This window comes from Pristiophorus japonicus, chromosome 7, assembly GCF_044704955.1.
Source record: "Pristiophorus japonicus isolate sPriJap1 chromosome 7, sPriJap1.hap1, whole genome shotgun sequence".
Taxonomy (NCBI): Eukaryota; Metazoa; Chordata; class Chondrichthyes; family Pristiophoridae; genus Pristiophorus; species Pristiophorus japonicus.
In genome coordinates this window covers 91,034,965-91,062,820 of record NC_091983.1, presented here as the reverse complement: position 1 = coordinate 91,062,820, position 27,856 = coordinate 91,034,965, and the positions used below count along the sequence as shown (strand labels likewise).

At 44.3% G+C, this 27,856-nt stretch overlaps 2 protein-coding genes across 7 annotated transcripts in view; both read left to right on the top strand.

The window, feature by feature from the left end:
* Positions 1–1,718, top strand: part of LOC139267196 (uncharacterized) — an 87,813-nt gene extending 86,095 nt beyond the window's left edge. The window contains exons 2-4 of the mRNA XM_070885135.1: positions 61–234; positions 512–669; positions 947–1,718. Of these exons, the coding sequence (XP_070741236.1) occupies positions 61–234; positions 512–669; positions 947–1,334 (720 nt within the window). The 3' untranslated portion in view covers positions 1,335–1,718. The remainder of the gene's footprint in view (positions 1–60; positions 235–511; positions 670–946) is intronic.
* The window catches only part of asxl2 (ASXL transcriptional regulator 2), a 311,793-nt gene that overhangs the window by 86,361 nt on the left and 197,576 nt on the right, over positions 1–27,856 (top strand). Inside the window, exons 2-3 of one of the 6 annotated variants that reach the window (XM_070885124.1) lie at positions 13,183–13,248; positions 13,524–13,604. The exons of 3 other annotated variants lie outside the window; for them this stretch is intronic. The gene's annotated coding sequence lies outside the window, so the exon portion shown is untranslated. Of the gene's footprint in view, positions 1–13,182; positions 13,249–13,523; positions 13,605–19,027; positions 19,098–27,856 lie in introns of those variants that run through there. 2 more of the 6 variants (XM_070885125.1, XM_070885127.1) reach the window with 2 other exon arrangements.

The following is a 27,856-nucleotide window of genomic DNA, read 5'->3' as shown; positions in this document are numbered from 1 at the left end:
ATTGGAGGCCGCAAAAGAGCCAGGAGGTTCTCTGACGAGACGAATGCCTCCCTCCTGCAGGAGGTCGAGTCACACTGGGATGATTTGACAAAAGGAGGCTGTGGGAAGCCCACCCCAAAGGCCGACCAGAGGATATGGACCGAGATAGCAGAGGTGGTCTCGTTGGCGACCAACGAGGTGCGTGAGGGCAACCAATGCCGCAAACGATGGAACAACCTTGTGGGATCCGCAAGAGTAAGTATTACATTGATTTACATGTACTTATGTATTTATATAATTTGATTTGTAACAGTCATGAGTGACTATCAGCAGATGTGAGTTCTTGCACTTTTACCGGGAATGTTTTACTCAAAGCCATGCGGTCACGGTGTACGTCTTTATGTAAAGGATGATAATCTTAATAATCATGATACATCTGTCGGTTGGTTGTGTTGTTTCAGTCTCTGTGACAGTACCTAGCAGTGCTATTACGCAATGATCTCATGCCATGTCGTCCTGTCACCTTTTACAGAAGAAGCTATCGACGATGAGGTCCATGCAGAGGCGAACGGGTGTGGGGGGGCCACCAGTCCCCAGCGACATCACAGAGATGGAGAAGCGAGTGCTAGCACTTGTGGGGAAGCACCCCCGGACAGCCACGGATGCATCTGCAGACCTTGGTGATGCCACGTGAGTAAAGCTGACACCATTGTGTGATGTAAAGTCAATAGATGCCACACCCACTCATATCCAACCAATCATATATGATGGATGATTTCTAAAAGTGTCATAGAAATAATGCTGGCCTAATGAAAATTATTGCAATGCACAATGTGTTGATGTTTATGAAATGTGATGTCTGCGATGATTTTGAGAGTGGTAGTGCTTTTGTCGTGCATATGCTGTGTGTGGCGCGGGACTCGCCTTGTCACCCTTCTCCTCGAACAACCTCATTTGTGTTTTGCAGCTCAGCCAGCAGCGCGGCCCCAGGCAAGGCCACAGAGACCAGAAGGTGGGGGCAGGAGTCAGCGGACGATCCTACTACATCTGGTGCTGCAGAGCTCCGATTGTCGCCCATCAATCTGTTGCGTCTGTTCTCCACGGATGAGAGCGCGGACTTTGGAGAACCTGCATCGCCACGCTCCAGAACCCATTCTACCCCAAGGCCATCTATTGGTCCTACGGTCATTCCCGCTTCCACTCTGGAGGTGCCGGCCCCAAGCACCTCTCTACAGGGCACCCATTTGTCCCCAGAACGGCGGCGACCCCACGGAGGTCTCGTGGGCGCAGCAGGTCTGTTCCATGAGCGCGACATGATAGCGGAAAGAAGGGACAGTTGTCCAGGAGGACTGTAGACATTGGTGACCAGCTCATCGAAGCTTTGGGGGGCATATCCCGACACCTGGCCACTATGACCGAGTACATTCCGCGCATGGCAGAGTCCCTGGATGCGATAGCCAGGAACACTGCTGCCACAGCCCTCCCAGTGGTCCCAAAGCGTGACACTCCACCCCTAGGTTCCGCACCACCACCGCGAATGACAGCTAAGAGTAAGGACCAAGATCCTGCTTCTGACTCAGAGAATGTTGCCCCCTCGGCACCCCCAGCTCCCATACCCGTCCACCCAACGCATTTGCCTTCATCCCCCCCCTAATGAGGCACTGCCTGACGAGCTCCATGGCCAGGCACTGTGGAGCGAGGAGGGGAAGGGGTAGAGGTGGGGAGAAGGCGAGGGGGGAAGGAGGTGCATGTGCGCAGGTGATGGCTGTGTTATATCTCCATCTGGGTGTATGCAATTTGTTGTAATGTATGGAGGTTGGAGACCACGCACCTGCTTTGCCTTTGTATTCTGTGTTGGTGGATATGTTGAGCATGTGATTGATGTCAATGGTGGAAAAAGTGGGATGTGGAGGTTGGGTGTTATTGGCTGTGATACTTATGATTTGAGACCAATGTTGGTATTAAACTTTTGTTGTTGAACATAACGTTGTGTATTGTCTGGACCATTACACACTGGTAATTCTTTACCATGAAAGGGTTAATTACAACTTAACATCAATCAACGTAAACTTTAACTGGCACCAAGGTGATGGGCACCATTGATGTCTGAACTGCACACAGACAGCAGTGTGTCAGCGTTGTCACTCACATCAGCGCTCTTTCAATCAAATCTTTCCAATATCAGCTCCTTACGTAAGAGTGATATTTAACAAGTGCCAGCCACACTGATGGCATTCGTTCTGGTTAGTTCCACTTTTTTTGGGCGAGCGATATTGTGAGCGATATGTGTGCGAGGTGGTGAAATTGAGGATGGGCGGCTAGTTTGGGTAAATATGCTCTTTGAGACAAAAAACAGTCGCCGGATGTTAATATTGAATCTCGGCATTAATTCCGTTCGGAAAGTAACGCTGGGTGATATTATGGGCGTTGAATTCGCCCATTCTACTGATTTTGCCCAAAAAAAGTGGGCATGTGGTGATATTTATTCTCGGCGTTAAACCCATTGGGAAAATAATGCTCGCCGATAAGTCTCCAAAAAAAAGCCTGGTCAGTTTCCATTTTATGCCAGAATGAGCGATATATGGACGTTATACATCATTTCAACGGTAAAATGGGCGTTAAGTGGACATTAAGCATGAAAAAAAAAGTGGAGGTTCGAGCCCATAGTCCTTTTGCAGATCTGTTGTGTCCTCCTCACGCATTGCTTTTCCTCCCATCTTTGTATCATCAGCAAGTTTGGCTATGTTACACTCAGTCCCTTCTTCCAAGTCATTAATATAGATTGTAAATAGTTGGGGTCCCAGCACTAATTCCTGTGGCACCCCACCAATTACTGATTGCCAACCAGAGAATGAAACATAGAAACATAGAAAATAGGTGCAGGAGTAGGCCATTCGACCCTTCGAGCCTGCACTACCATTCGATAAGATCATGCATGATCATTCACCTCAATATCCCTTTCCTGCTTTCTCTCCATACCCCTTGATCCCTTTAGCCATAAGGGCCATATCTAAAGCCCTCTTGAATATAGCTAACGAACTGGCATCAACAACTCTCTGCGGTAGAGAATTCCACAGGTTCACAATTCTCTGAGTGAAGAAGTTTCTCCTCATCTTGGTCCTAAATGGCTTACTCCTTATCCTTAGACTCTGACCCCTGGTTCTGGACTTCCCCAACATTGGGGACATTCTTCCTGCATCTAACCTGTCCAGTCCCATCAGAATTTTATATGAGATCCCCCCTCATTCTTCTAAACTCCAGTGAATACAGGCCCAGTCGATCCAGTCTCTCCTCATGTCAGTCCTGCCATCCCGGGAATCAGTCTGGTGAACCTTCGCTGCACTCCCTCAATAGCAAGAACGTCCTTCCTCAGATTAGGAGACCAAAACTGAACACAATATTCCAGGTGAGACCTCACCAAAGCCCTGTACAACTGCAGTAAGACCTCCTTGCTCCTATAGTCAAATCCCCTAGCTATGAAGGCCAACATGCCATTTTCCTCCTCCACCGCCTGCTGTACCTGCATGCCAACTTTCAATGACTGATGTACCATGACACCCAGGTCTTGTTGCACTTCCCCTTTTCCTAATCTGCTGCCATTTTGATAATCTGCCTTCCTGTTTTTGCCACCAAAGTGGATAACCTCACATTTATCCACATTATACTGCAACTGCCATGCATTTGCCCACTCAGTAACCTGTGCAAGTCACCCTGCAGCCTCTTAGCATCCTCCTCACAGCTCACACCGCCACCCAGCTTAGTGTCATCTGCAAACTTGGAGATATTGCACTCAATTCCTTCATCTAAATCATTGATGTATATTGTAAATAGCTGGGGTCCCAGCACTGAGCCTTGCGGCACCCCACTAGTCACTGCCTCCCATTCTGAAAAAGACCCATTTATCCCGACTCTCTGCTTCCTGTCTGCCAACCAGTTCTCTCTCCACGTCAATACATTACCTCCAATACCATGTGCTTTAATTTTGCACACCAATCTCTTGTATGGGACCTTGTCAAAAGCCTTTTGAAAGTCCAAATATACCACATCCACTAGTTCTCCCTTGTTACATCTACGAGTTACATCCCCAAAAAATTCTAGAAGATTTGTCAAGCCTGATTTCCCTTTCATAAATCCATGCTGACTTGGACCGATCCTGTCACTGCTTTCCAAATGCGCTGCTGTTTCATCTTTAATAATTGATTCCAACATTTTGCCACTACCAATGTCGGGTTAACTGGTCTATAATTCTCTGTTTTCTCTCCCTCCTTTTTAAAAAAATGGTGTTCCATTAGCTACCCTCCAGTCCATCGGAACTGATCCAGAGTCGATGGACTGTTGGAAAATAATCACCAATGCATCTACTATTCCTGGGGATTTATCGGCCTTCAATCCCATCAATTTCCTCAACACAATTTCCTGACTAATAAGGATTTCCTTCAGATCCTCCTTCCTGCTAGATCCTCGGTCCCCTAGTATTTCCGGAAGGTTATTTGTGTCTTCCTTCGTGAAGACAGAACCAAAGTATTTGTTCAATTGGTCTGCCATTTCTTCTGCCATTTCTTTGTTCCGCACTATAAATTCACCTGATTCTGACTGCAAGGGATCTACATTTGTCTTCACTAATCTTTTCCTCTTCACATATCTATGGAAGCTTTTGCAATCAGTTTTTATGAACCATTTATCCCGACTCTCTGTTTTCTGTTAGTTAGCCAATCCTCTGTCCATGCTAATATATTACCCCCAACCCTGTGAACTTTTATCTTGTGCAGTTACCTTTTATGTGGCACCTTGTCAAATGCCTTCTGGAAGTCCAAATACACCACATCCACTGGTTTCCCTTTATCCACCCTGTTCGTTACATCCTCAAAGAACTCCAGCAAATTTGTCAAACATGACTTCCTCTTCATAAATCCATGCCGACTCTGCCTGACCAAATTTTGCTTTTCTAAATGTCCTGCTACTGCTTCTTTAATAATAATTTTCTATGTTTCTTATGTTCTTATGTTGGAGCAGAATTAAAGTGAACTTTTTTAACATCTGCTTTTTCTCTCAGCAGTTTGTTGTGCAACCTCATATTGTGCAATATGATGAATGTTATTTATAGCACAGCCTTGTTTGTGGAGTGGAAGTATGTATGACAGTCATAGAATTACACAGGCCATGCTGGTGATAATGCTCCACTTGAACCTCCTCCCATTCTTCCTATCAGTGTAACCCTCTATTCCCTTCTCCCTGATATGCTTATCTACCTTCCCCTTAAATGCATCTATACTATTCCACTAAACCACTCCCTGTGGTAGTGAGTTCCACATTCTCCCCACTCTCTCTGGATCAAGAAGTTTCTTCTGAATTCCTATTTCCTTTCTGGGGTTACTTTTCCATGGTTTTCAGCATGATCCTATCTTATGTAACCCTACCAGAGACTCATGACACCTATTTAGCCAAAGCACTGCAAACGTAGGAACATAAGAAAAGGCTATTTGACCCATTAAAGCTTATCGTTCCACTTAGTACATTAAATATCTTTTATTTTGACATTTAAATGCGTTTTCCATAATCAGAATCTTTTTTGCTTATATTTTGTTTAGCAGATTATTTCAACTATTCATCACTCTGAGCAAGGAAGTTTGTCTTGACATTTATTCCAAATTTACTTTTCACTTAATTCCATGTCTTTTGGTTGCATCCGTTAAAGTAATAAATCTGGTTTTCCCTTGCCTTTCTGGTTGTATCCATCCTGGTCCCATTGACCCCTCACATTATGGTTCCAATAAAAAAATTGTTCCTATCTTTGCGGTATGCTATTTTTAGATCAACAACAAGACTAGAATATATTTTATTCACTCTATTTTTCAAAATAATTTGTGTCTGGGGGAAAAAAATGTTTGCACAGCAACTCTTCAAACAGTAGAAGAACATGATTGTTGATATTAATCATATCTGCTGCAATTGTTTTCAATAAAGCTATAAAAATATAATTTTTATAGGACTAGACTTTCCCCAAAGACCTCACCGCCCGATTGCCGCCCAGGAAAGACCGCTAACCTTCATCAATTAACGCTGGCGAAACTTTCCATTAATGAGGCAAGTAAAATCGGCCGTTGAGAAAATGGTTCTTATACCAGGATTCTCGGTGGTTTTTGGGCAGTTACAGCTGAAACTAACGAGAATGGCGGGTTCTGAAAAAATCTTTTAAAAATTTAGTCCAAGCCTGTGGTTGGGCCTAGGGAGTGAAGGCGAAACTTAAAAAAAACTATTTCACTAAAAAAAATAAAAAAGTTACAAAACATTCCCAAGACAGTTTTAAAGCTAAACGTCGTTTTACAATTAAAAAAAAAAGAACCTTTTACTTACCTTTCTTTGCAGAGTACTCGCCCACTGCTCTGTTTTAGGCTACTTCCCGTGGGCGGTTCCCTCAGTGATCTGGACGGGCTTCCATTGAGGCCAAACTTACGCCCTGGCGTTTCTCTCGGTGGTGCACACAGGTGCATGTCGGCGGTTATACTCACGGCGGTCATTTCGCGATGTGGGCGGTCCCATTCAAAAAGTATGGGGGGAAACTTCCGCCAGGCGGTTTCTCTCAGAAAAACAGCTGTACCGCTGAGAAAACAGCTGAAAATGAAGGCCAAAGTCTCCCCCATAGCATCTGTTGCAGTGCTAATTGCTAGTGGAGTAGGTTTGGCAGCTGAACCCATCTAAAAACAGCCCATTTAGGTGGGGACCCTTCAAGGCAGGTTAGTTTACAGTTAATATAACAGTCTGATCATATAATGTGGATAAGTGTGAGGTTATCCACTTTGGTGGCAGAATATTATCTGAATGGCAGCAGATTAGGAAAAGGGTGGGTGCAACGAGACCTGGGTGTCATGGTACATCAGTCATTGAAAGTTGGCATGCAGGTACAGCAGGCTGTGAAGAAGGCAAATGGTATGTTGGCCTTCATAGCTAGGGGATTCGAGTATAGGAGCAGGGAGGTCTTACTGCAGTTGTACAGGGTCTTGGTGAGGCTTCACCTGGAATATTATGTTCAGTTTTGGTCTCCTAATCTGAGGAAGGACGTTCTTGCTATTGAGGGAGTGCAGCAAAGGTTCACCAGACTGATTCCCGGGATGGCAGGACTGGCATATGAGAAGAGACTGGATCGACTGGGCCTATATTCACTGGAGTTTAGAAGGATGAGAGGGGATCTCATAGAAACATATAAAATTCTGACGGGACTGGACAGATTAGGTGCAGGAAGAATGTTCCCGATGTTGGGGAAGTCCAGAACCAGGGGATACAGTCTAAGGATAAGGGGTAAGCCATTTAGGACTGAGATGAGGACAAACTTCTTCACTCAGAAAGTTAACCTGTGGAATTTTCTACTGCAAAGAGTTGTTGATGCCAGTTTGTTGGATATATTCAAGAGGGAGTTAGATATGGCCCTTATGGCTAAGGGGATCAAGGGGTATGGAGAGAAAGCAGGAAAGGGGTACTGAGGTGAAGGATCACCCATGACCTTATCGAATGGCGGTGCAGGCTCGAAGGGCCGAATGGCCTACTCCTGCTCCTATTTTCTATGTTTCTATGCAAATTCAGTGAGCATGTTTAGCAGAATGATGGAAATTCTGATGGTGGTTTGCCTCGTGGGTCAAAGTACATTTGAAATCCTAATGGACACTGCTGCCGATTGCGGGATTAGCTCATTGAGTGTTCAGTTGGGCACCTTCTTTGGGGTGAGGGAGGTATTTCAAAATTAGAGAAACTTGCGCACACTGCATCCAAAACTGGACATCATAAAGTTGACCTCCTATGAGGACTAGGCCATTAAGCTGCTGGTGAGTCATTGCTCCACCTGTGGGAGATGGCAAGACTAATGCTACAGTGCATGCAGCTGGTTAGTGGGTATACACCTACACGGTTGCCATGGCACCCCTATGAAACAGCAGAGATCCAGAGGCGTTCACCGCCTTCTCTCCTTTATCTCGAAGGGTTTATGCTTATGCATTCTTTGCTTATGACCTCCTTTCCTTGAGATCCAGTGGAGGTGGGGGTAGAGGGTGATAACGTAAGAGGAGGAAGATGAGGAGCAGAAGGCAAGAAAACTCTTCCACATGGATTATGATGATGACCGTGACGTCAATGATGTGAAAGAAAAGCTGGTTGAGGATAAGGGCCAGACAGGAGCTCCAAGATTCCCTCTGCCACAACCTCTTGATTTCACCCCCTAAGTGACTTGCTTTCTCACTGTCAAACGCCAGCTTATATACATTGTTCAGGCAGGATTAGGTAGTGTCAGTGACGGCACTGGCTGATTCACAGAGCAGTGCGGAGTGGGTGAGGATCTGCCACCTAGCCAGCAGAGATTGAGGATAAGGCTGCCCACAGCTTTGCAGTTGTGGGATTTCGAGCATAAGCTGTAAGATTTGGGGAATCCAATGCTGTTGCTGGTTTTAATGTATGGTAATGATCTCCAGCAGCTTCGGTAAGCACATGGAAGATCTCGGAGTGTGTTGGGAGTTACAAGAAGCCATTATAGGATGGAAACCCAACAGAAATGACTCCTGTCTCAGAATCCACCCACAAAATCAGTATTCTGATTTTACAACAGAATAGTGCACATAGTGTTGCCATTACTTTTTGAAAATATTTTTCCATCGCATTGTTTGAAGCTCTCTTGCAGGGGAGAAAGTATTTAGAAGCTGGAATATTTCACTTAATGCTTCCTTTATAGCCTCTGATTTGTTATAATGATAACAGTTAATACTTTGGCTATATTACACAAGTGTGGATGGAACATATTCGTGAATCTTGTTGTTTTTGCCCCCTCCTGTTGCGTGGGATTATTATGTTGTGATTGGGGTACAACCTGTGTCAGTCCTGAAAGTCTTATTCCAGATCTCTCATCTGTTTTGATCAACTTCATTGTTATTATTGGTGGTCATCTGAACAGTTGTTCAGCACGCAGGACATAAGCAAATCATTACATCTCTCTGACTCTCTGTGATCGTCCAGCCGTAAAATAGAACATAATGTTCAAATAGACATATGAAGGTCAGGACAACTTTGAACATAAGTAACTAAACTTGTATTACCATGCTAATTTACCAGTCTTAAATAATACAGTCCATCACATTGAGAAAAAGTAAAGATGGGATAATTAAATTGTTGCACTCTCCACGGATGTTGCCTACTTTCCTATTGCAACTTGCTTATTTTAAAAAAAAGGCTCATGCAGCATTGTGTTGCAATTTTCACCTACAGTGGTGTGGACCAAATTATTTTTACTGTAGTTGACTTATTTTTTGATTTGAGTTCTGAAGCACTCACTGTTTTGTACAGTGTATCCTAATCTGCACCTGATAGCTCATTTTCCTGCTTTTGTATTCATAGTTTATACAATAGGCTAACAATTAGAGGAGCATTTCAACAGGATTTAAAATTTTTTTTTATCAAGAAGCCAAGGACAGGGTTAAAGGCTCGGTGCAGGGCAGCACCAAAGTTGATAAGAGTGAACCATATAAATCCATACGCAAGACAAGAATTTTTGCAGTATTTTGTTGTATCAAATAGAAGTTTTCAAAGAGTACCAGTTTTGAGGATTTTGTAACATTCAGGTTTATTAGATTTATTTCTAGTACTAATGAGGTGTAAGTACAATTTATTGCTTAATCCAGTCGACCCTTCCTATACAGTAGTTGTCTTATAGAACTCCATCGTCATCATCATCATCGTAGGCAGTCCCTCGGAATTGAGGAAGACTTGCTTCCACGCTTAAAATGAGTCCTGAGGTGGCTGAACAGTCCAATATGAGAGCCACAGTCCCTGTCACAGGTGGGACAGATAGTCCTTGAGGGAAATGGTGGGTGGGACAGGTTTGCCGCACGCTCTTTCTGCTGCCTGCGCTTGATTTCTGCATGCTCTCGGCGATGAGACTTGAGGTGCTCGGCGCCCTCCTGAATGCACGTCCTCCACTTAGGGCAGTCTTTGGCCAGGGACTCCCAGGTAAGCTGAGGAGCTCCTCCCGGAGTCACTGCGGATTTTGACCTCTACGGGGCAGAAGGGACATGATTTTTGCAGCGCGACAGCTGCAGGGAACAGCACCAGCTCTTATACATGGTCTTCTTTGACCTGACAAAGGCCTTTGACACAATCAACTGCGAGGGTCTATGGAGTGTTGTCCTCCATTTCGGATACCCCCAAAAGTTCGTCACCATCCTCTGCCTGCTCCACGACGACATGTAGGCCATGATCCTTACCAACGGATCCACTAGAGACCCAATCCACGTCCGGCCTGGGATCAAACAGGGCTGCGTCAGCGCCTCAACCCTCTTCTCAATCTTCCTCGCTGACATGCTCCACCTCGCAGTCGACAAGCTCCCCGCCGGAGTGAAACTAAATTACAGAACCAGTGGGAACCAGTTCAACCGTTGCCGTCTCCAGGCCAGGTCCAAGACCACCCCAAACTCTTGTCGTCAAGCTACAGTACGGGGACGACGCCTGTGTCTGTGCACATAAAGGTTGAACTCCAGGACATAGTCAACGTATTTACTAAGGTGTACAAAAGCATAGGCCTTACGCTAAACATCTGTAGGTCAAAGTTCCTCCACCAGCCTGTCCTCTCTGCACAGCAATGCGCCCCCAGTCATCAAGGTCCATGGTCAGCCCTGGACAGCGTGGACCATTTCCTATATCGAAAGAACTAGTGTTTTGAGGAAGATTTGATATTTTACGTTCGTAATTTTTTTAAATTGTGTTCCTTGCTGAAAGAAACCTCATGACTCTGCTGCTGATTTTTATTTTATATTTCAAACTATTCCATTCACCAGATCCTGATGCAGGGAAATTCATTCATTTCTACAGATGAAATAACACATGTTAACAGTGGATGTTGTTTTCTCTATCTGCGATGTCCTTAAAACTGCTCAGGAGAGCTCCTCAGCAAGCTTTCAACATCAGATGCTGATGCAGTACTTGTTGTTTGCCACCTGGTAGTTAGTGGACATCTTAGTCCTCTTTTATGTTACGGTGTTGCTGTTGGTAACTGCTCTGTCATGCACATCGGGTGGTGGTGCTGTTGTCAAGACAACAAAAAAAAACATCTTCAGAGGTAGTATTTGCCTGCCCACTCCAGAGACAATAGTACAAACACTTGGTAGTGGTGGCACAAACCTCTGCTATTTTTCTTGTCACAATCAGGCTGAGCCCTCAGCCCACTCAAGACAAGTCAGTGATGCGGATGTCCTCATTGCCAGCCTGTGCAGACCTTTGCCAGAATCAGTGAAGGCAAACTGACAGGCAATAAGTTGAGAATTGCAACAACTTTGATGCCACCAGTGCTGTGGAATCTCCAGATAGTGTAAGCCCTACCTCAGTTGGTCGCACTCTCCCCTCCTGAGTGAGAAGGTTCAAGTCCCACTTCAGAGACTTGGAAAAACAACCCAAGCTGACATTCCAGTGCTGCACCATCGGAGGTGCCGTCTTTTAGATGAGACATCTGCTCCCTCAGGTGGAAGTAAAAGATCCCCTGGCACTATTTCGAAGAAGAGCAGGTAAGTTCTTGAAGGTGCCCTGGACAATATTTATCCCTCAATCACTATCGCTAAAAACAGATTATCTCCTCATTGCTGTTTGTGGGATCGTGTGGTGCGCAAATTGGCTGCCACCTTTCCTACATTACAATAGTGACTACACTTATGTACTTCTTGGCTGTAAAGCACTTTGGAATGTCCTGAGGTGGTGAACGTTGCTGTATCAATGCAAGTTACGTATTTTCTTTTAATGGGCTGAGTTCCACAGAATCAACAGCCTAGCATGTTACAAAACTAACAAAAGCAGAAAGTACTAGAAAAGCACAGCATGTGTGGATAGAACAAACAAACAAATTTAATGTGTTGGGTGCTGACCCTTCTTCAAATTTGAAAAATAAAGAGACAAACAGGCATATTAATACAATCAGAAAAAGAGTGGAGAATAATATGTATACAAAAATAAATTCGACATGCCCACAGAAAGACCTGGGAAAATGAGAGGTGAAAAATCTGGGGTTCTGATGTGAACACGCCTTGTTGGGCAGAAATTCAACTCTTGAACACCCATTTTGTGCTTGAAATATGGGTGGTCAACAATTGAAAATTGATGGTGTGGGGGGCGGGGGCTTTGGAGGGGAGGTTACCGCAGACGTCCCTTTGATGCCCAGGATCTGCCTGATGTGATATTTAGGCGCGCTTGTAAATGGGCGAGGAGTCTGGCCACCTGAAGCAGGTGAAAGGCTGCTTAAATATGCAAATCGAGATCCGATGCCAATTGTAGGACCAGCATTGCAAAACTCAAATTCAAATAGGTGGAGCTTGTGCCATGCACACTCCTCCCAGTTATACTAGGCATTGAGCAACCTAACCTGACTTCCTTAAAGGGACTGCTGGAGGCCTTTCAAAAAACAGCTGAGGAAATTTAAAAAAAAAACATTTGGGGTGACTGAAAGCCTCCGACCTGCTACCAGCACATTCCAAGCTCTCCCTCGTGCCCCGCCCCCCCCTCCTTTCCCCCGGGTTGCCTACTCAACTGACCAATTTCCCACCATCCTGAGCCGGCAATCTGCTCTGGGGCATCCATTTGGCACCAGCAGAATTTCAATGAGACCCGACGCTGATTTTTGGCAGAAGCCGTCACACGGAGATATTCCCCGCCATCGTATGTATCTGCTTTGGCCACAAGTCGCAATTGTCTCTTTAATATGTTAGTGCTTCTGCTTATTACTTGATTGAAAGATCTGTTCTATCAATCCACTCAAGATTCCTCTCTGGGTTTGTCTGTTTTATTTATATATACATTTTCCTCTCTCCTTATTTGTGATTATATTAATATCTCTGTCTGCCTGCTACTTTTCAGAATCGATGAAGGATCCATACCCAAGCCATTAACATACGTGTTCTTTCCACAAAAACTGACTAACCTGCTGTGTATTTTCAGTCTTCTGTTTTTTCAGATTTCCAACATCTGCAGTATTTTCCTTTATTACATGTTATAAAACTGTTTCAGTTTGAAACAGTTCTGTAATATAAAGGGAGCAATTAGTTAGAAATTTTCCTTTTAAATTTGGATGGTTTCTGTCAATAGAATTTTTCTTTTGGTTAATAACTGTCCCCGCTCGTAACAATTAAGAATCTTATATTTTTTAAATAGCTTCTTCTATTGACATTTTTAGTTTTCCATGTATTTCAGCCAGCTGTACAAGTATTGTGATATTATCTGGCAGATAATGATTTCTCCAAAGCTGGCTGCTACTAGGTAAGTAGAAAACCTGTGCTGTTTAAATTGTTACACTGTTCAGATAAAATGATACTAGATTGGTGCTGGGAAGTGGATAGTGGTGGAATATCGTATTAAATACAAGTTGTTTTCCTGTCTCGAGTTTCCCTTTTCATAAGAAGAAATTATTTGGCTCTATGTACTGTTAGCATTGCTTAACGACCTACAAATGTGGCTAAAATTTACAGAAAAGGCCTGTGACATACAGTCTCCATGAAAATATACTATGTGATATTTCTTTCTTTATTTTAAAGATTCTTTGACTAATTGCAGAGCTGGAAAATCAAGCAAACCCAGTCGCTGTTTTGAATTTCATATTACCCACATTCTGAAGGGTGAGATGCCAAGAAATATTATCTAAAAACATTATTATGTATTTATATATTATGTATTTGAGGAGTGTTCGGGTGAAGCCAATGTTACACAGTTCCTGTTGACACTCCAGACTGGAGTAAAGGTTCTTAGACTGAAGTAATAATTAAAAGGGCATTAAAATGATAGTAGTTGTTCCCTGCTAACATGACGATCTTTTAGTTAGATGCTTCTGTAATATCAGTTACAAGAACAACATAGTTAAACAGATTTTCTCACTGTTCAAAGACTGTCCCAGTTGCTTTGCCAGCAGGTCGTTGTAAATATGGATACTACTCCAATATATATTGGGGCAGTAACGGATACACATGAAAAATGTTTAATTTTATTCCATGGAGCATTTTGGTTTTAGTTTGTGAAGAAGTCATTTTATGGTAAGCATGACAAAGCCAAGTCAAATAACTTTTTTGTTTTGTTTTGAAAAAGCCAATGAAAATGTAAGTACTGCAGAGATTTCAATAAATGCTCCAGCATGTGTTGAGCTGGTTTGGTCTATTTCAGGGACGGGGGAGAGAGCTGTACTCATTGAGTGGACTGCTAGAGTTAATTAAGTGAAATTGTTAAATTAGCGATGCCAAAAGTTGCAATGCACGTTTGTGGTGAGGTTGCATATATGTTTCAGAGACAGTCTTAACATGGGGAGTCCAATAAAAATGTTGTTTTACTCTTGTTAGCTTTTTTACCTTCCAGCTCTCCACAGGCCCTCAGTCTGTAAAGTACTCCTGCTGGTGTAATATGGTATTTTAATAGCACACTTAAGTATACAGTAGCCAAATCCCATTAAAACGAATGACATGTTAATAGTATTGGTAAAAACAAAGACCTCCCGAGATACTAGAGATGTTCTAAACAATGGCTGTTCCCTCTGGATCTTTATTTTTGTCTGGGTCTGATTTTGGTATAAATAATAACTTTTTTTTGATTTTTGAATGATAAGGGAATAAAGGGTTATGGGGAGCGGGCAGGGAAGTGGAGCTGAGTCCATGATCAAATCAGCCATGATCTTATTAAATGGCGGAGCAGGCCTACTCCTGCTCCTATTTCGTATGTTCTTATATTTCTCCTTTCTCTTAGTAAACTTAATCAATCCTTTATTGAATCTCTACTCACCATAGGCATTTAATTGAGTTTACATGAATTGCTGAAGCTGTGAGCCTTTACAAAGACCACGCATTTATACCAAATAAACATGCTTTGTGGTAGCAAAGGCATGTATACTCTCACTCCAGCAAAGTAAACTGATGAATTCCTTTTCTGTTTTAAAAACTGCTGTAACACAGATGATTTTCTGCAATATTTTAACATAATCGGGTAAAAAACAACCAGTATTATCATTCTACTCTAACATATTTAACAATAACAACGTATTTTATGTAACAAAAAAAAATACTGCAGCTGGTGGAAATCTGAAATTAAAACAGAAAATGCTGGAATCACTCAGCAGGCAGCATCTGTGGAGAGAGGAAGGTGTTAATACGGATTCTTTTTCCCTCAATCTGTTTCAGCGAATACACTGACACGCGAACACCTCTTTGCCTTTTCTGTAAAAGACCTTTATTGAAGATTCTCCGGCCAGGACTTGTCAAGACAAAGGAACACTCTCCATCAGAGCCTGTTTACCTTCCCCTGGACAAGCCCTTTTTCAGCGCGACACAACAACAGTTATACATTTTCAAAACAGAACACATTTGATTCGCACTTGGTCTATCCAATCCCTTTCTGCCTCCCCCCCGAGTACGTCCAATGGCAGGCAAGAAAGTCTCCCAATTAGGGCTGGTGTCAGGTCAGGTTAGTTATAGCTTTGCTACACTCTCTTCCCTTATCAGTAAAGAACCCAATTAGTTTCCCTTCCTCCTTATCAGTAGAAGCTATTACTTTCCCCCTCCTATCTAGGATTGCTTTCTTTCTTTGTGCTGCCTTGCGTCTTTCTCATGACCCGTGTCTAACCTCAACTTCAACTCTTGGTAACCCCTTTTTTTCCTGTTGATTCTGCAGTTGTCTGCATCTTGACATTTCTTTAGCTATTTTCATGATTCCCTATCTCCATCCTTCTGCCACATTCTCTATCCATCTACCACATTCGCAACCCTTCTTTACACATTCTCAAAGGTAAGGTTAACATATCAGGTCAGTGATCCTTCGTCTGAACCGTATTTTATATAGCATCTTTTATGAAGGAGAACGTCCCAAAGGACTTCACAGATGCAGAGAGAAATGGACTCCAAGCCATCATAAGGGAATCAAGATAGGTGATCGATGGCTTGGCCAAAAAGATGGTTTTTCAGAAGGCAGAGCGAGAAGTAGCGAGGCAGAGGGGTTTAGGGATAAAGTTGCAGTAAGTAGGACTGAGACAGCTGAAGGTGATGCCTCCAATAATGGAATGGAGCAAGTGGAGAATTCACAGAAGTTCAGAGTTAGAGGGCAGGAGGGTATGGGAGGGATCATAAAGGGAGAAGATTGCAGAGGAAAGGCGGGGTCATTTATGGAAGAATTTATAGCTGAAAAGTATTTTAAAATTTGGATTTTATGGTACAGGAAACAGTGCAGCTCAGCGAGGATAGGGTGAAGGGTTAATGGGACTTAAAGCTAAATAAGATGCCATTAGCAATTTTAATTTCATTTCCTTGGGATACAAAGTTAATACTCCTGTGACAGAGATCTCACTATTTTAACTATCCCAGATACATATATTCATAAAGTACCCCACATGAAAAACAATGGGGGAAATTTTAACTCTTCCGACTGGACAGAAAGGGAGCAGCTCTGTTTTCCCCTCCATTCCCACTGGTCTCCGATTTTAACACTCTTGGCTGAGGCGCTCACTGGACTCGGGCAGGAGCCTCATACATAAATGTTAATCAGGGTCCAATGACACCGGAGCTGCCACGACTTTCCCACCAGGCTGAAGCAGGTTGGCAGCTGGAGGGAATGACAAAGAGGCTGACCAAGGTAAGTGTGAAACTTTCCTTTGTGGGTTAGAAGGAGTAGGAATGCTCCTCCGTGCCCAGTGAGGAGAGTCGCAGCCTCCTGCCCCAGACTCTCGCTCACAAGATCCTTCAGAAACCCCTGATGGAAGGATTAGGGCCACCTGGTCTTCCTCTGCCGGCAACCGCTCTGCACTCTTTCCCACCTGTTGCAGGCGAAGAGTAACCATCAGTATTTAAATGAGGGAGTTTCAATAGCCTGGGCATGCATTTCGCACTCACCTGGCCCACACCTGCCTGTACTTTGCTCCGGGTTGAAATTGAGCCCAATATGTTAGACCCCTTTGAGGGGGAGGTGGAAGCTGAGCAGGGACTTTGGGGGAGGGCTAATGGACAGAATTTTGATTTGATTCAAATGCAAGGAGCAAGAAAACAAATGAATTTCATAGGATATGGGCATACAGGTTGAAGAATTGGCTTCTGCTGGTGGAGAAGAGGTGCAGGGAGAAATATGTTGTAATCAAGAATTCGAGAAACAATAGTTTCAGCTGGAATGTGTGGCTGGAAAATATTTCACAAATATGTGAGGTTGAAGATCTTGCTATTGAGTCACTGATGCAATGCTATTGAATCTGGTTGCATTTTAGGAATTTGTTTTTCAACCATTGACAACTTTACAAACCTATGAACCATATACTAGTATTTAATTCTATTATCCTTTTGCATCAGTTAATAATGCTTTTGTCTTTGGATCAGAAGGTGGGGAGTTGAGTATCAGATCAACATAGTTTCATGACAGGGAAATCAAGTTTGGCAAATCTGAGTTTTTTTAGCTCAGGGTAGATAAAGGGGTACCAGTGAATGTAGTATATTTGGATTTTCAGAAGGCATTCGATAAGGTGTCCCACAATACTGCATACAGTTCTGGTCACTACATTACAAGAAAGATGTGATTGCACTAAAGAAGATGAAGAGGAGATTTACGATGAAGTTGCCAGGTCTGGAGAATTTTAGGTATGAGGAAAGATTGGATAGGCTGGGCTTGTTTTCTTTAGAACGGAGGAGACTGAGCAAAGACTTAATTGAGGTGTATAAAATTAAGAGGGGCCTAGATAGTGGATAGGAATGATTTTTTTCCCTCAGCAGAGAAGTCACTAACCAAGGGGATAGATTTGAAGTAATTGGTAGAAGGATTAGGGGGGGAGTTGAGAACTTTTTTCACCCAGAGGATGGTGGGTCTGTAACTCACTGCTTGAAAGGGTGGTAGAGGCAGAACCCCTGATTGCATTTAAAAAGTACTTGGGTATGCGCTTGAAGTGCCGTAACCTACAAGGCTATGGACCAAGAGCTGGAAAGCGGGATTGGACTGGATAGCTCTTTTTTTGGCCGACAGAGACACGATGGGCTGCACAGCCTCCTTCCATGCCATAAATTTCTATGATTCTATGATATAAATAGGTTGTTAGACAAAATTAGTGCTCATGATATATTAGCATGGATTGAGGATTGGTTAACGGACATAAACAGAGAGTAAGAATAAATGGGTCTTTTACAGATTGGCAGCTGTTAATAGTGGAGGATCAGTACTGGGGCCTCAGCTATTTACAGTCTATATTAATGACTTCGATGAAGGGACCGAGTGTAATGTATCCAAGTTTGCTTCCGAGACAAAGCTAGGTAGGAAAGCAAGCTGTGAGGAACACACTTTGGGGAGGGGGGGTGGGGGTTGCCGGTGTTAGCGGCCATGCGCGTTAATGGTCACAGCACTACCAGCCAAAAATTCATGCTGGTTGCCGATATGTAATGCAGCGCTAAATTATCATGCAATGCCTTCCTGGTGGCGTTAATGGAGCCCTCTGACCCGAAGTTCCCGTCACAGTCGGCGTTGTAGCTTCTTACAGACTGGGAGTGAGGCTATGGAGTTCGCAAGGCATTGTGGACAATTAAAGGGGCTATGAATTAAAGGGGTAATGCATTCAGAATCAATAAAAATTACAAAACTGTTAATGAAAAAAAAAATGCAGCTTTCAACCCTGACTGCCTTTCAATAAAAAATTTACTTAATGACACGTTCTATGAACTTAGACTTTCGCGCTGAGCAAGCGTTCAGCAGACTGACAGAGACGCTGTCAGCACTTCTTAAAGGGACACACACATCTTTCAGATAAGTTTGCATATAAGCTTTTCGACTGGATTCTAAAAAAATTATTGAAGTTGTAGCTTGCTGCAATACATGTTAAAAGTTTTTAAAGTGAGCAGGGAGTGCTGCTGGATGCTTGCAAGGCCTCGGATGATAAAGGAAGGCCTCTTAGAAAACCGGTCAGGCAGCATCTCTGGAGAGAGAAACACAGTTAACGTTTCAGGTTGAGATGGTGCCTGATCTGATGAGTATTTCCAGCATTTTATGCTTTTATTTAAGATTTCCAACATCTGCTCGCAGAGGGAAGAGGAAGAGGAGAAAGTGGAAGGAAGGATGCAACCTAAACAGGCCCTTTCTGGCCGGGATATCCGGGATGAAATCATCTGCCTGCGGTACCAGTGAACAGAACCACAATTCCTCTTTCACCATTTGTCCCACACCTTACCTTCCCTCTGTTGCTGACCATCACAGCATCTGCTTGGCCACAATGCTGAAATAAAAGCCACCACAAAGCAAACTTTCCAAACCAACTTTATACATCTATCCATCCAATATGACATTAAAAAATCAACTCATCACCCCTATGCATTCCTTTAGTGACTGCATTTTTGCCAATGCCTATCCTACTGATGTTATGCAGTGTTGCCCCAGTGGCTGCAGCTGGCTGATGGAACGCTGCTGACTTTCAATGGGGGACACTGCAGATGGCCTTGCCGGTTGACCTTGGAGTTGGTGGTTGGGAGTGTGAAATCGAGTGACGGACTTTCTCTTCTAACTCCTCCATTCTTCTTCTTCACGCTCCTCTCCCGCTACTTGTTCAACCGCTGGCTGGGCAGGCTGGATTTCCTGGGTGTGTGAAATGAGGAAAGCACAAGGATGGAATTGTGGTGAGTGGAGGGCGGGAAAGCAAGAGGTGCATGCAAGAAGGAGGATATTGTATGAGGATACCAGCATCTTGCATCCTTTCAGCCCTATTGCTGGCCAGGGACTCAGTCATATCCCTGCAAAGAATGGCCCGCACTGTCTCCTCCAAGGGAGTGAGGTGAAGCTAGGAATGGGTGATGTGCCTCGTGTTTGGTAGACATTATTGGTAGGTGAGTGATTGGCTGGCGGGGTCGTGCATTGAGCAGTGTGTGAGGCTAGTGGTGTAGTTGGCAGGAGATGGCTTTTGAAGATGCATTCATTGTCCTTGACCACTTTGAGCTTATGATGCTTCTTTGGGCACTGGAGCCAGGTCATGGGGGTGACACTTCTGACCGTGCTGCCCTCGGTGATATGGTCCCACATCATTACTTCTGGAGGGTCTCCTGGCCCCTGTGGGTAGAGGACTTCTCTTGTAGTGTTGACCCCCTGCACAAACCTGGAGCACTGCTTGCAGGACCCTGGGTGCCCCTTCCATGGCTTCCTAAGCCATTTGTGTTAGTGCTGAAGCATTTGTCCCATTTTTCTTGGGTTCAAAAGGCAATTCAATTTTAAGAGCTGAAGACTGCCATTTGTGAATTATTTTCAATGTTTTATTTTCAGAAGGCAGTTGAGCTATAATGGTAAAAGCTGCCTATTTAAAATTTTAGTATTTTTCATTTTAGAAGGCAGTTCCCCGTTGTGGGTCCGCACTGTTTTCTAAAATGACAGCCTTGCTTTAGGAGAAGATTGTTCTTGCTCCAATGACACTATGGCCACACTATATTTGGCATTCTGTTGAGAGTAGCGCTCGAAAACTGGCCTTGCACGGTAAGTTTAGTGCTGGGCTAATGTTTATTAACAATCAGCACCAATATCCTGGCCCTGCCAGCGCCATTAATTTCGACGGCCGTTAACACCGAACGTTTTCCAGCTCTCTCCAATTTTTAGACCATCGAGTTTCTGGCAGGAGTAGTTTTTTTTTCAATTTGTTTCAGATGTGAGTGTTGCTGGCAAGGCCAGCATTTATTGCCCATCCCTAATTTTCCTTCAGAAGGTGGTGGTGAGCCACCTTCTTGAACCGCTGTAGTCCGTGTGGCAAAGGTACTCCCACAGTGCTGTTAGGGAGGGAGTTCCAAGATGTTTGACCCAGCAACGATGAAGGAATGGCGATATATTTCCAAGTCAGGATGATGTGCAACTTGGAGGGGAACTTGCAGATGATGGTGCTCCCATGCGCCTGCTGCCCTTGTCCTTCTAGGTGGTGAGGTCGCCAGTTTGGGAGGTTTCTGCCGAAGAAGCCTTGGCGAGTTGCTGCAGTGCATCTTGTAGATGGCACACACTGCAGCCACAGTATGCCGGTGGTGGAGGGAGTGAATGTTTAAGGTGGTGGATGGGGTGCCAATCAAGTGGGTTGCTTTGTCTTAGATGGTATAGTGCTTCTTGAGTGTTGTTGGAGCTGCACTCATCAAGGCAAGTGGAGAGTATTCCATCACACTCCTGACTTGAGTTGCAGATGGTGGAAAGGTTTTGAGGAGTTTGGAAGTGAGACACTCGCTGTAGAATATCCAGCCTCTGACCTGCTCTTGTTCCCACGTACATGGTTGGTCCAGTTAAGTTTTTGGTCAATGGTGACCCCTGGGATATTGATGGTAGGGAGGGAAATTCGGCAATGGCAATGCCGTTGAATATCAGGGGGATGTAGTTAGACTCTCCTTTGTTGGAGATGGTCATTACCTGGCACTCGAGTGGCACGAATGTTACTTGCCACTTATTAGCCCAAACCTGAATGTCGACAAGGTCTTGCTGCATGCGGGCACGGACTGATTCATTATCTGAGGAGTTGCGAATGGAACTGGACATTGTGCAATTATCAGCTAACATCCCCACTTCTGACCTTTTGATGGAGGGAAGGTCATTGATGAAGCAGCTGAAGGTGGTTGAGCCTAGGACATTGCCCTGAGGAACTCCTGCAATGATGGGCTGGGATGATTGACGTTCAACAATCATAATCATGTTCCTTTGTGTTAGGTATGACTGCAGCCAGTGGAGAGTTTTCCCCTTGATTCCCATTGACTTCAGTTTTACTAGGGCTCCTTGATGTCACACTTGGTCAAATGCTGCCTTGATGTCAAGGGCTGTCATTCTCACCTCACCTCTGGAATTCAGCTCCCTTGTCCATATTTGGACCAAGGCTGTAATGAGATCTGGAGCCGAGTGGTCCTGGCAGAACCCAAACTGAGCATTGGTGAGCAGGATATTGATGATTGTCGCTTGATAGCACTGTCGACGACTCCTTCCATCACTTTGCTGATGATTGAGTGTAGACTGAGGGGCTAGTAATTGGCCGGATTGGATTTGTCCTGATTATTGTGGACAGGACATACATGGGCTGTTTTCCACATTATCGGATAGATGCCAGTATTGTTGCTGTACTAGCCGCGCGGCTAGTTCTGGAGCACAAGTCTTCAGCACAACAGCCGGGATGTTGTTGGGGCCCATAGCCTTTGCTGTATCCAGTGCACTCAGCCGCTTCTTGATATCACGTGGCGTGAATCGAATTGGCTGAAGACTGGCTCCTGTGATGGTGGAGGCCGAAATGGATCATCCACTCGACACTTCTGGCTGAAGGTGGTTGCAAACGCTTCAGCCTTGTCTTTTGCACTTGCATGCTGGACTCTGCCATCATTGAGGATGGGGATATTAACAGAGCTTCCTCCTCCCGTTAGTTGTTTAGATCAAATTAGATCAAAGCTCTGCAGTCCTACCACCACCATTCACGACTGGATGTGGCAGGACTGCAGAGCTTTGATCTAATCTGTTGATTGTGGGATCGTTTAGCTCTGTTTATAGCATGTTGCTTCTGCTGCTTAGCATGCATGTAATCCTGTGTTGCAAGTTCCATAGATTGGTACCAGGTTGAATTCAATAGCACACCTGTAAGGGCTCAAAACTGCCTATTTTTACATGCTTTTTATTTTTTTCATTTCGGACAGCAGTTCCCCTTCAAGAGACTGAACTGCTTTCTGAAATGACAGCTTTGCTTTAAGAGATGGTTGTTCTTGCTGCAATGACACGACGGCCACACCACATTGGGGCCTCCTGTCTGGACGAATGCCACCAGAACTGCGTTGCAGTGCAAGTTTAGTGCTAGGTTAATGTTAATTAGCCACCAGCGCCACCATTTTTGGCAGCCACTAACACCGCCCCACGGTGGCACTCGCAGGTCTTTACCGATATTGAATGTTTAGCCCATTAGATTTAACATTAGTACTTGTGCAATAAACCCCATAAATCTTAAACACAGCTTCTTTGGGCAAGTTGTGCCTGATATAGGGCCCTGGTGAGACCACACCTGGAGTATTGTGTACAGTTTTGGTCTCCTTACCTAAAGAAGGATATAATTGCCACAAAGGGAGTGCAACAGACTGATTCCTGGGATGGGGAGTATTGTCCTATGAGGAGAGATTGAGTAGACGAGGCCTATATTCACTCGCGTTTAAAAGAATGAGATGTGATCTCATTGAAACATACACAATTCTTACAGGGTTTGACAGGGTAGATGCAGGGAGGATGTTTCCCTTGGCTGGGGAGTCTAGAACCAGGGGTCACTGTCTCAGAATAAGAGGTCAGCCATTTAGGACTGAGATGAGGTGAAATCTCTTCACTCAGCAGATGGTGAATCTTTGGAATTCTCTACCCCACAGGGCTGTGGATGCTCAGTTGTTGAGTATATTCAGGACAGAGTTCGCTAGATTTTTGGATATTAAGGGAATCAAGGGATATGGGGATAGTGCAGGAAAGTGGAGTTGAGCTCGAAGATCAGCCGTGATCTCATTGAATGGCAGAGCAGGCTCGAGGGGCTGAATGGCCTACTCCTGCTCCTATTTCATATGTTCTTAAACATAGAATTGTTAGAAGTTACAGCACAGAAACACGCCATTCAGCCCAACCAGTCCATGTTAGTCTTTATTCTCCACACGAGCAATTGTCCCAATCCAATGTGCCCACCCTGTTCCTGTATCCCTTTTCCTTCAACCACCTGGTTCCTCATCATCTCTTCCAGTTCCTCCTGCTCACCTTCATTCTGCCACACACCCTCTCTCACAAGTTACTTCCTACCGAACGACCGTATCCGAGTTGGTGTTGGAATTGGGAAGAAAACGTGACGGAGTCAGGGAATCAGGTATGGGAATAGCGCTGTGGACCTACCAGGCTGCTCATCAGATCCTTCTTTCTGTAAAAGGCCAATATCTCTGAGGGACACAAAGGCCGCTCATGTCAGGAGAATGCACTCTTACCGTACAATGAAAGTCGGCCTTTCAATTAATCAGAATGTCTGAAGATGGAACCATTTGCAGTATTGTAGGTGAGCCATCCCATTACCAACCTGAACCTGGCAGCTCTCCTCCAACCTTAACATCTCCTCCAGTCTCTCATGTCCGTTTGCCGAAAAGTTATAAAGCCTCCTCCTCGTGCTGATTTAAGGGCCTGATGGTTGTCGTATTTCCACCCATGGCACCTCATTGCCGCTGATTGTGGGTCAACTTTACCTTTGTAAAGAACATAGATATAAAAAGCCTGGGGATTAATTCAAAATTGAATATCAGCAAGGTGCTTGCATTGTCATCATGCTTTTAGGTGCAAGCTATGTGATAATTGCTTCACTTTTCACTCAGCTACCATAATTCTTACTTTCAGAAAGTGGAATAAGGAACTATAGAAAAAAGAAAGACTTGCATTTATATTGCGTCTTTCATGACCACCGGACGTCTCAAAGCGCTTTACAGTCAATTAAGTATTTTTGGAGTGTAGTCACTGTTGTAATGTGGGAAACGCGGCAGCCAATTTGTGCACAAGCAAGCTCTCACAAACAACAATGTGATAATGACTAGGTAAACTGTTTTTGTTATGTTGATTGTTGATTGAGGGATAACTGTTCGAAATAGTGCCATGGGATCTTTTACGTCCACTTGAGAGGGCAGATAGGACCACCGTTTAACGTCTCATCCGAAAGATGGCACATCCGAGAGTGCAGCGCTCCCTCAGCACTGCACTGGGAGTGCCAGCTGAGATTTATGTGCTCAAGTCCCTGGAGCGGGATTTGCCCTCACAACCTTCTGACTCAGAAGTGAGTGAGCTACCCACTGAGTCACAGCTGACACTTGAAGAAGAAGTATGATCTCTCGATTCAGGAACCATTCCTTTAGATTGGAAAATTGTGCATGTCACTCGGCTTATTTAAGAATGGCGAGAGAGGGAAACCAAGGAATTGTAGTCTAGAGCCTAACATCTGTTGTTGAGAAATTACTGGTGTTTATATTTAAAAATAGGTAAAGGAGCCGTGGAGGGAGGGGGAGGAGGGGGTGGTGGGGGCAGCCAATCTGCTGCCAGGAGGTAGGTCTTCTATTTAAGTATTAACCTCCATTTTGAATTTAACTTTTGCTGCTCAGGTTTTGCACGCCTCGTGAAATCCGCCAGCTAATGAAAGGCGAGGACTGCTGGATTCAGGAAGCAAGTGCCTTTGCACATGACTCCTGAATCAGCGTCCCTATCTAACCCACCCGCTGTGATCAGAGACTACCCCCACAAGGCCTCCTATCCCCCTCCCCAGTCTCCCGATCCGACCCCGGGCCTGCGATCCCTACCATGCCCGTCCCCTGTACCACCTCTATTAAACCCAGAGTGGACAGGTTGGAGGCAGGTTCAGGTCGGGTTTCAGATTTTTAACACTTTAACTTCCCACTCGATCCTAACCACCTGTTTTCTTGTTTAGGTTAAAATTCCCCCCATGTGTCAAGAATCTGAACCATTCCCTCCTATGCCATTTCTTCAGCCCACATTTTCCTTCCTTATGTTAGTATTCCTGGACTCACTTCCATGTGGCAATGGGAGTAATCATAAGATTACTCTGCTGAAAATCCTGCTCTTCAATCAATCTCCTAATTGGTGAAACTCTTTTTAGGATCTCAATTCTATTTGTTCTTCTGTCATAGAATCGTACAACACGGAAGTCAGCCCATCATACCAATGATAGCTCTTTGAAAGATTATCCAATTAGTCCCCTGCTCTTTCCCCATAGCCCTGCACATTTTTCTTTTCCAAGTATTTATCCAATTCCCTTTTGGACATTATGATTGAATCTGCTTCCACCACCCTTTCAGGCAGTATATTACAGATCATAACAACTTGCTGCATTAAAAAAAAATTCCTCATCTCCCCTCTGGTTCTTTTATCAATTACCCCTTAAATCTCCGTCCTCTGCCTACCGGCCCTTCTGCCAGTGCAAACAGTTTCTCCTTACTCTATCAAAACCCCTCATAATTTTGAATACCTCTGTTTAATCTCTTCTTAACCTTCACTGCTCTAAGGAGAGCAATATCAGCCTCTCCAATCTCTCCTCGTAACTGAAGTCCCTCATCCTCGGTACTATTCTAGTAAATCTCTTCTGCACCCTGTCTAAGACCTAAACATTATTTCTAAAGAATGGTGCCCAGAATTGGACACACTACTCCAGCCAAGGCCAAACCAGTGTTTTATAAAGGTTTAGCACAACTTCCTCGCTTTTATACTCTATGCCTCTGTTTATAAAGCCAAGGATCCCATGTTTTTTTAAAAAGCTTTGTCAACTTGTCCTGCCACCTTAAATCATTAGTTTCAACATGAACCACAACTCATCAATGATGATCATGTTTCTAATCGTGGTGTACTTTGAATACATCATGTGATGAGCAATGAAGTTGAGAATAAATTATACAGGTTAATACATGGTATTAACAGAACTAACTGGCCAGACTTCCCTGCATGTATAATTAATTATTTCTAACTCATTAATTCACAGGACTTTGAAACTGAAACACTTTACCTCCACAAAGATAGTTTTATCTTGATAGGGTGTCATTGGCAGTAGATATACAATACTCATATGTCATTACAGGCATCCAATAGCATAAAGGAGATAAACTCCATCGGCTAGCAACTTGATACCGCTAAAAAATGGGCGGGGGCACTGCGATGCGAGATATGATCGCAGGCAGCACATCAAATTTGTACTGCCTGCTCATTATAATGATTGCAGTGCACAGCCTGGCGCTGAATGCGCTGCTGATGGGCTCTGTGCTCAGCAGGGGGCCGAAGTTCGTGTTGTTCAAGCGAGGCTAGCTTTACTTAAAGCTAGTCTGGTCCTCTTAAAGGCAGGCAGTCTGTACCTTCTAAAGGTGAGCTGCCTTCTGCTGATCAAAAATGGTCAAAGTGCTTCAGCACGAACACAAATGACTCAACAGGCCAGGGAAAAGGCACCCAGGTCTCAGACAAAGCACTCGAGCTTTGTACAGTAGATGAATACTGGAAGCGGAGTCCTCTACCCACAGGGGGCCAGGTGGCCCTCCAGAAAGAAGGATGTGGAACCAGATCGTCAAGGCGGTCACTGCCAGCAGTGTCACCCCAGGACCTGTCTCCGATGCCCAAAAAAGATTCCTGACCTCAAATGAATGGTCAAGGTCAGTGAATGCATCTTCAAAAGCCATCTCCTAACAACTGCACCAGTAGCCTAACACATTGCTCAAAGCACAACTCCTCCCATCACTCACCTACCAACAATCTCTATTAAACACGAGGCACACATCACATTCTTAGCTTCACCTCACCCCTTGAAGGAGACGGTGCTGGCCATTCTTGGCAGGTGCATAGCAGCGACAGGGCTGAAAGAATACAAGATGCTGGTATCCTCATTCGTTATCTTCCATCTCACATCCCACTTCCCCCTCATCCAACAATCTCTTCTGATTTACAACTGCACATGGTGTAAGCCTGCACCTCTTGCTTTCCCAACCTCCCCTTACCACAACCCTACCCTTGTGCCTTCCTCATTTCAGACACCCAAGAAATCCAGCCTGCCCAGCCAGTGGTTGACCAAGAAGAGGGAGATGAGAGTGAAGAAAAGAAGAAACACGGTCACTTGATTTTACACTTCTCGCGGTTGTCCTCCATGGCCATCTGCAGTGTCCCCCACTAAAGGTGAGCAGCCTTTCACCAGCCATGCTGCAGACACTGGGGAAACACTGTGTAAGAGCACTTGGACATGCAAGACAGACACTAAGGGAATGCAGAAGGGTGATTAGTTGATATTTTGAGGTAATATTGGATGCATAAATGGATAAAGTTGGATTGGAAAGTTTGTTTTGTGATGGCTTTTATTTCAGCATTGTGGCCAAGAGAACATCATTACTCCAATAAAATGTAAAGAAACCAG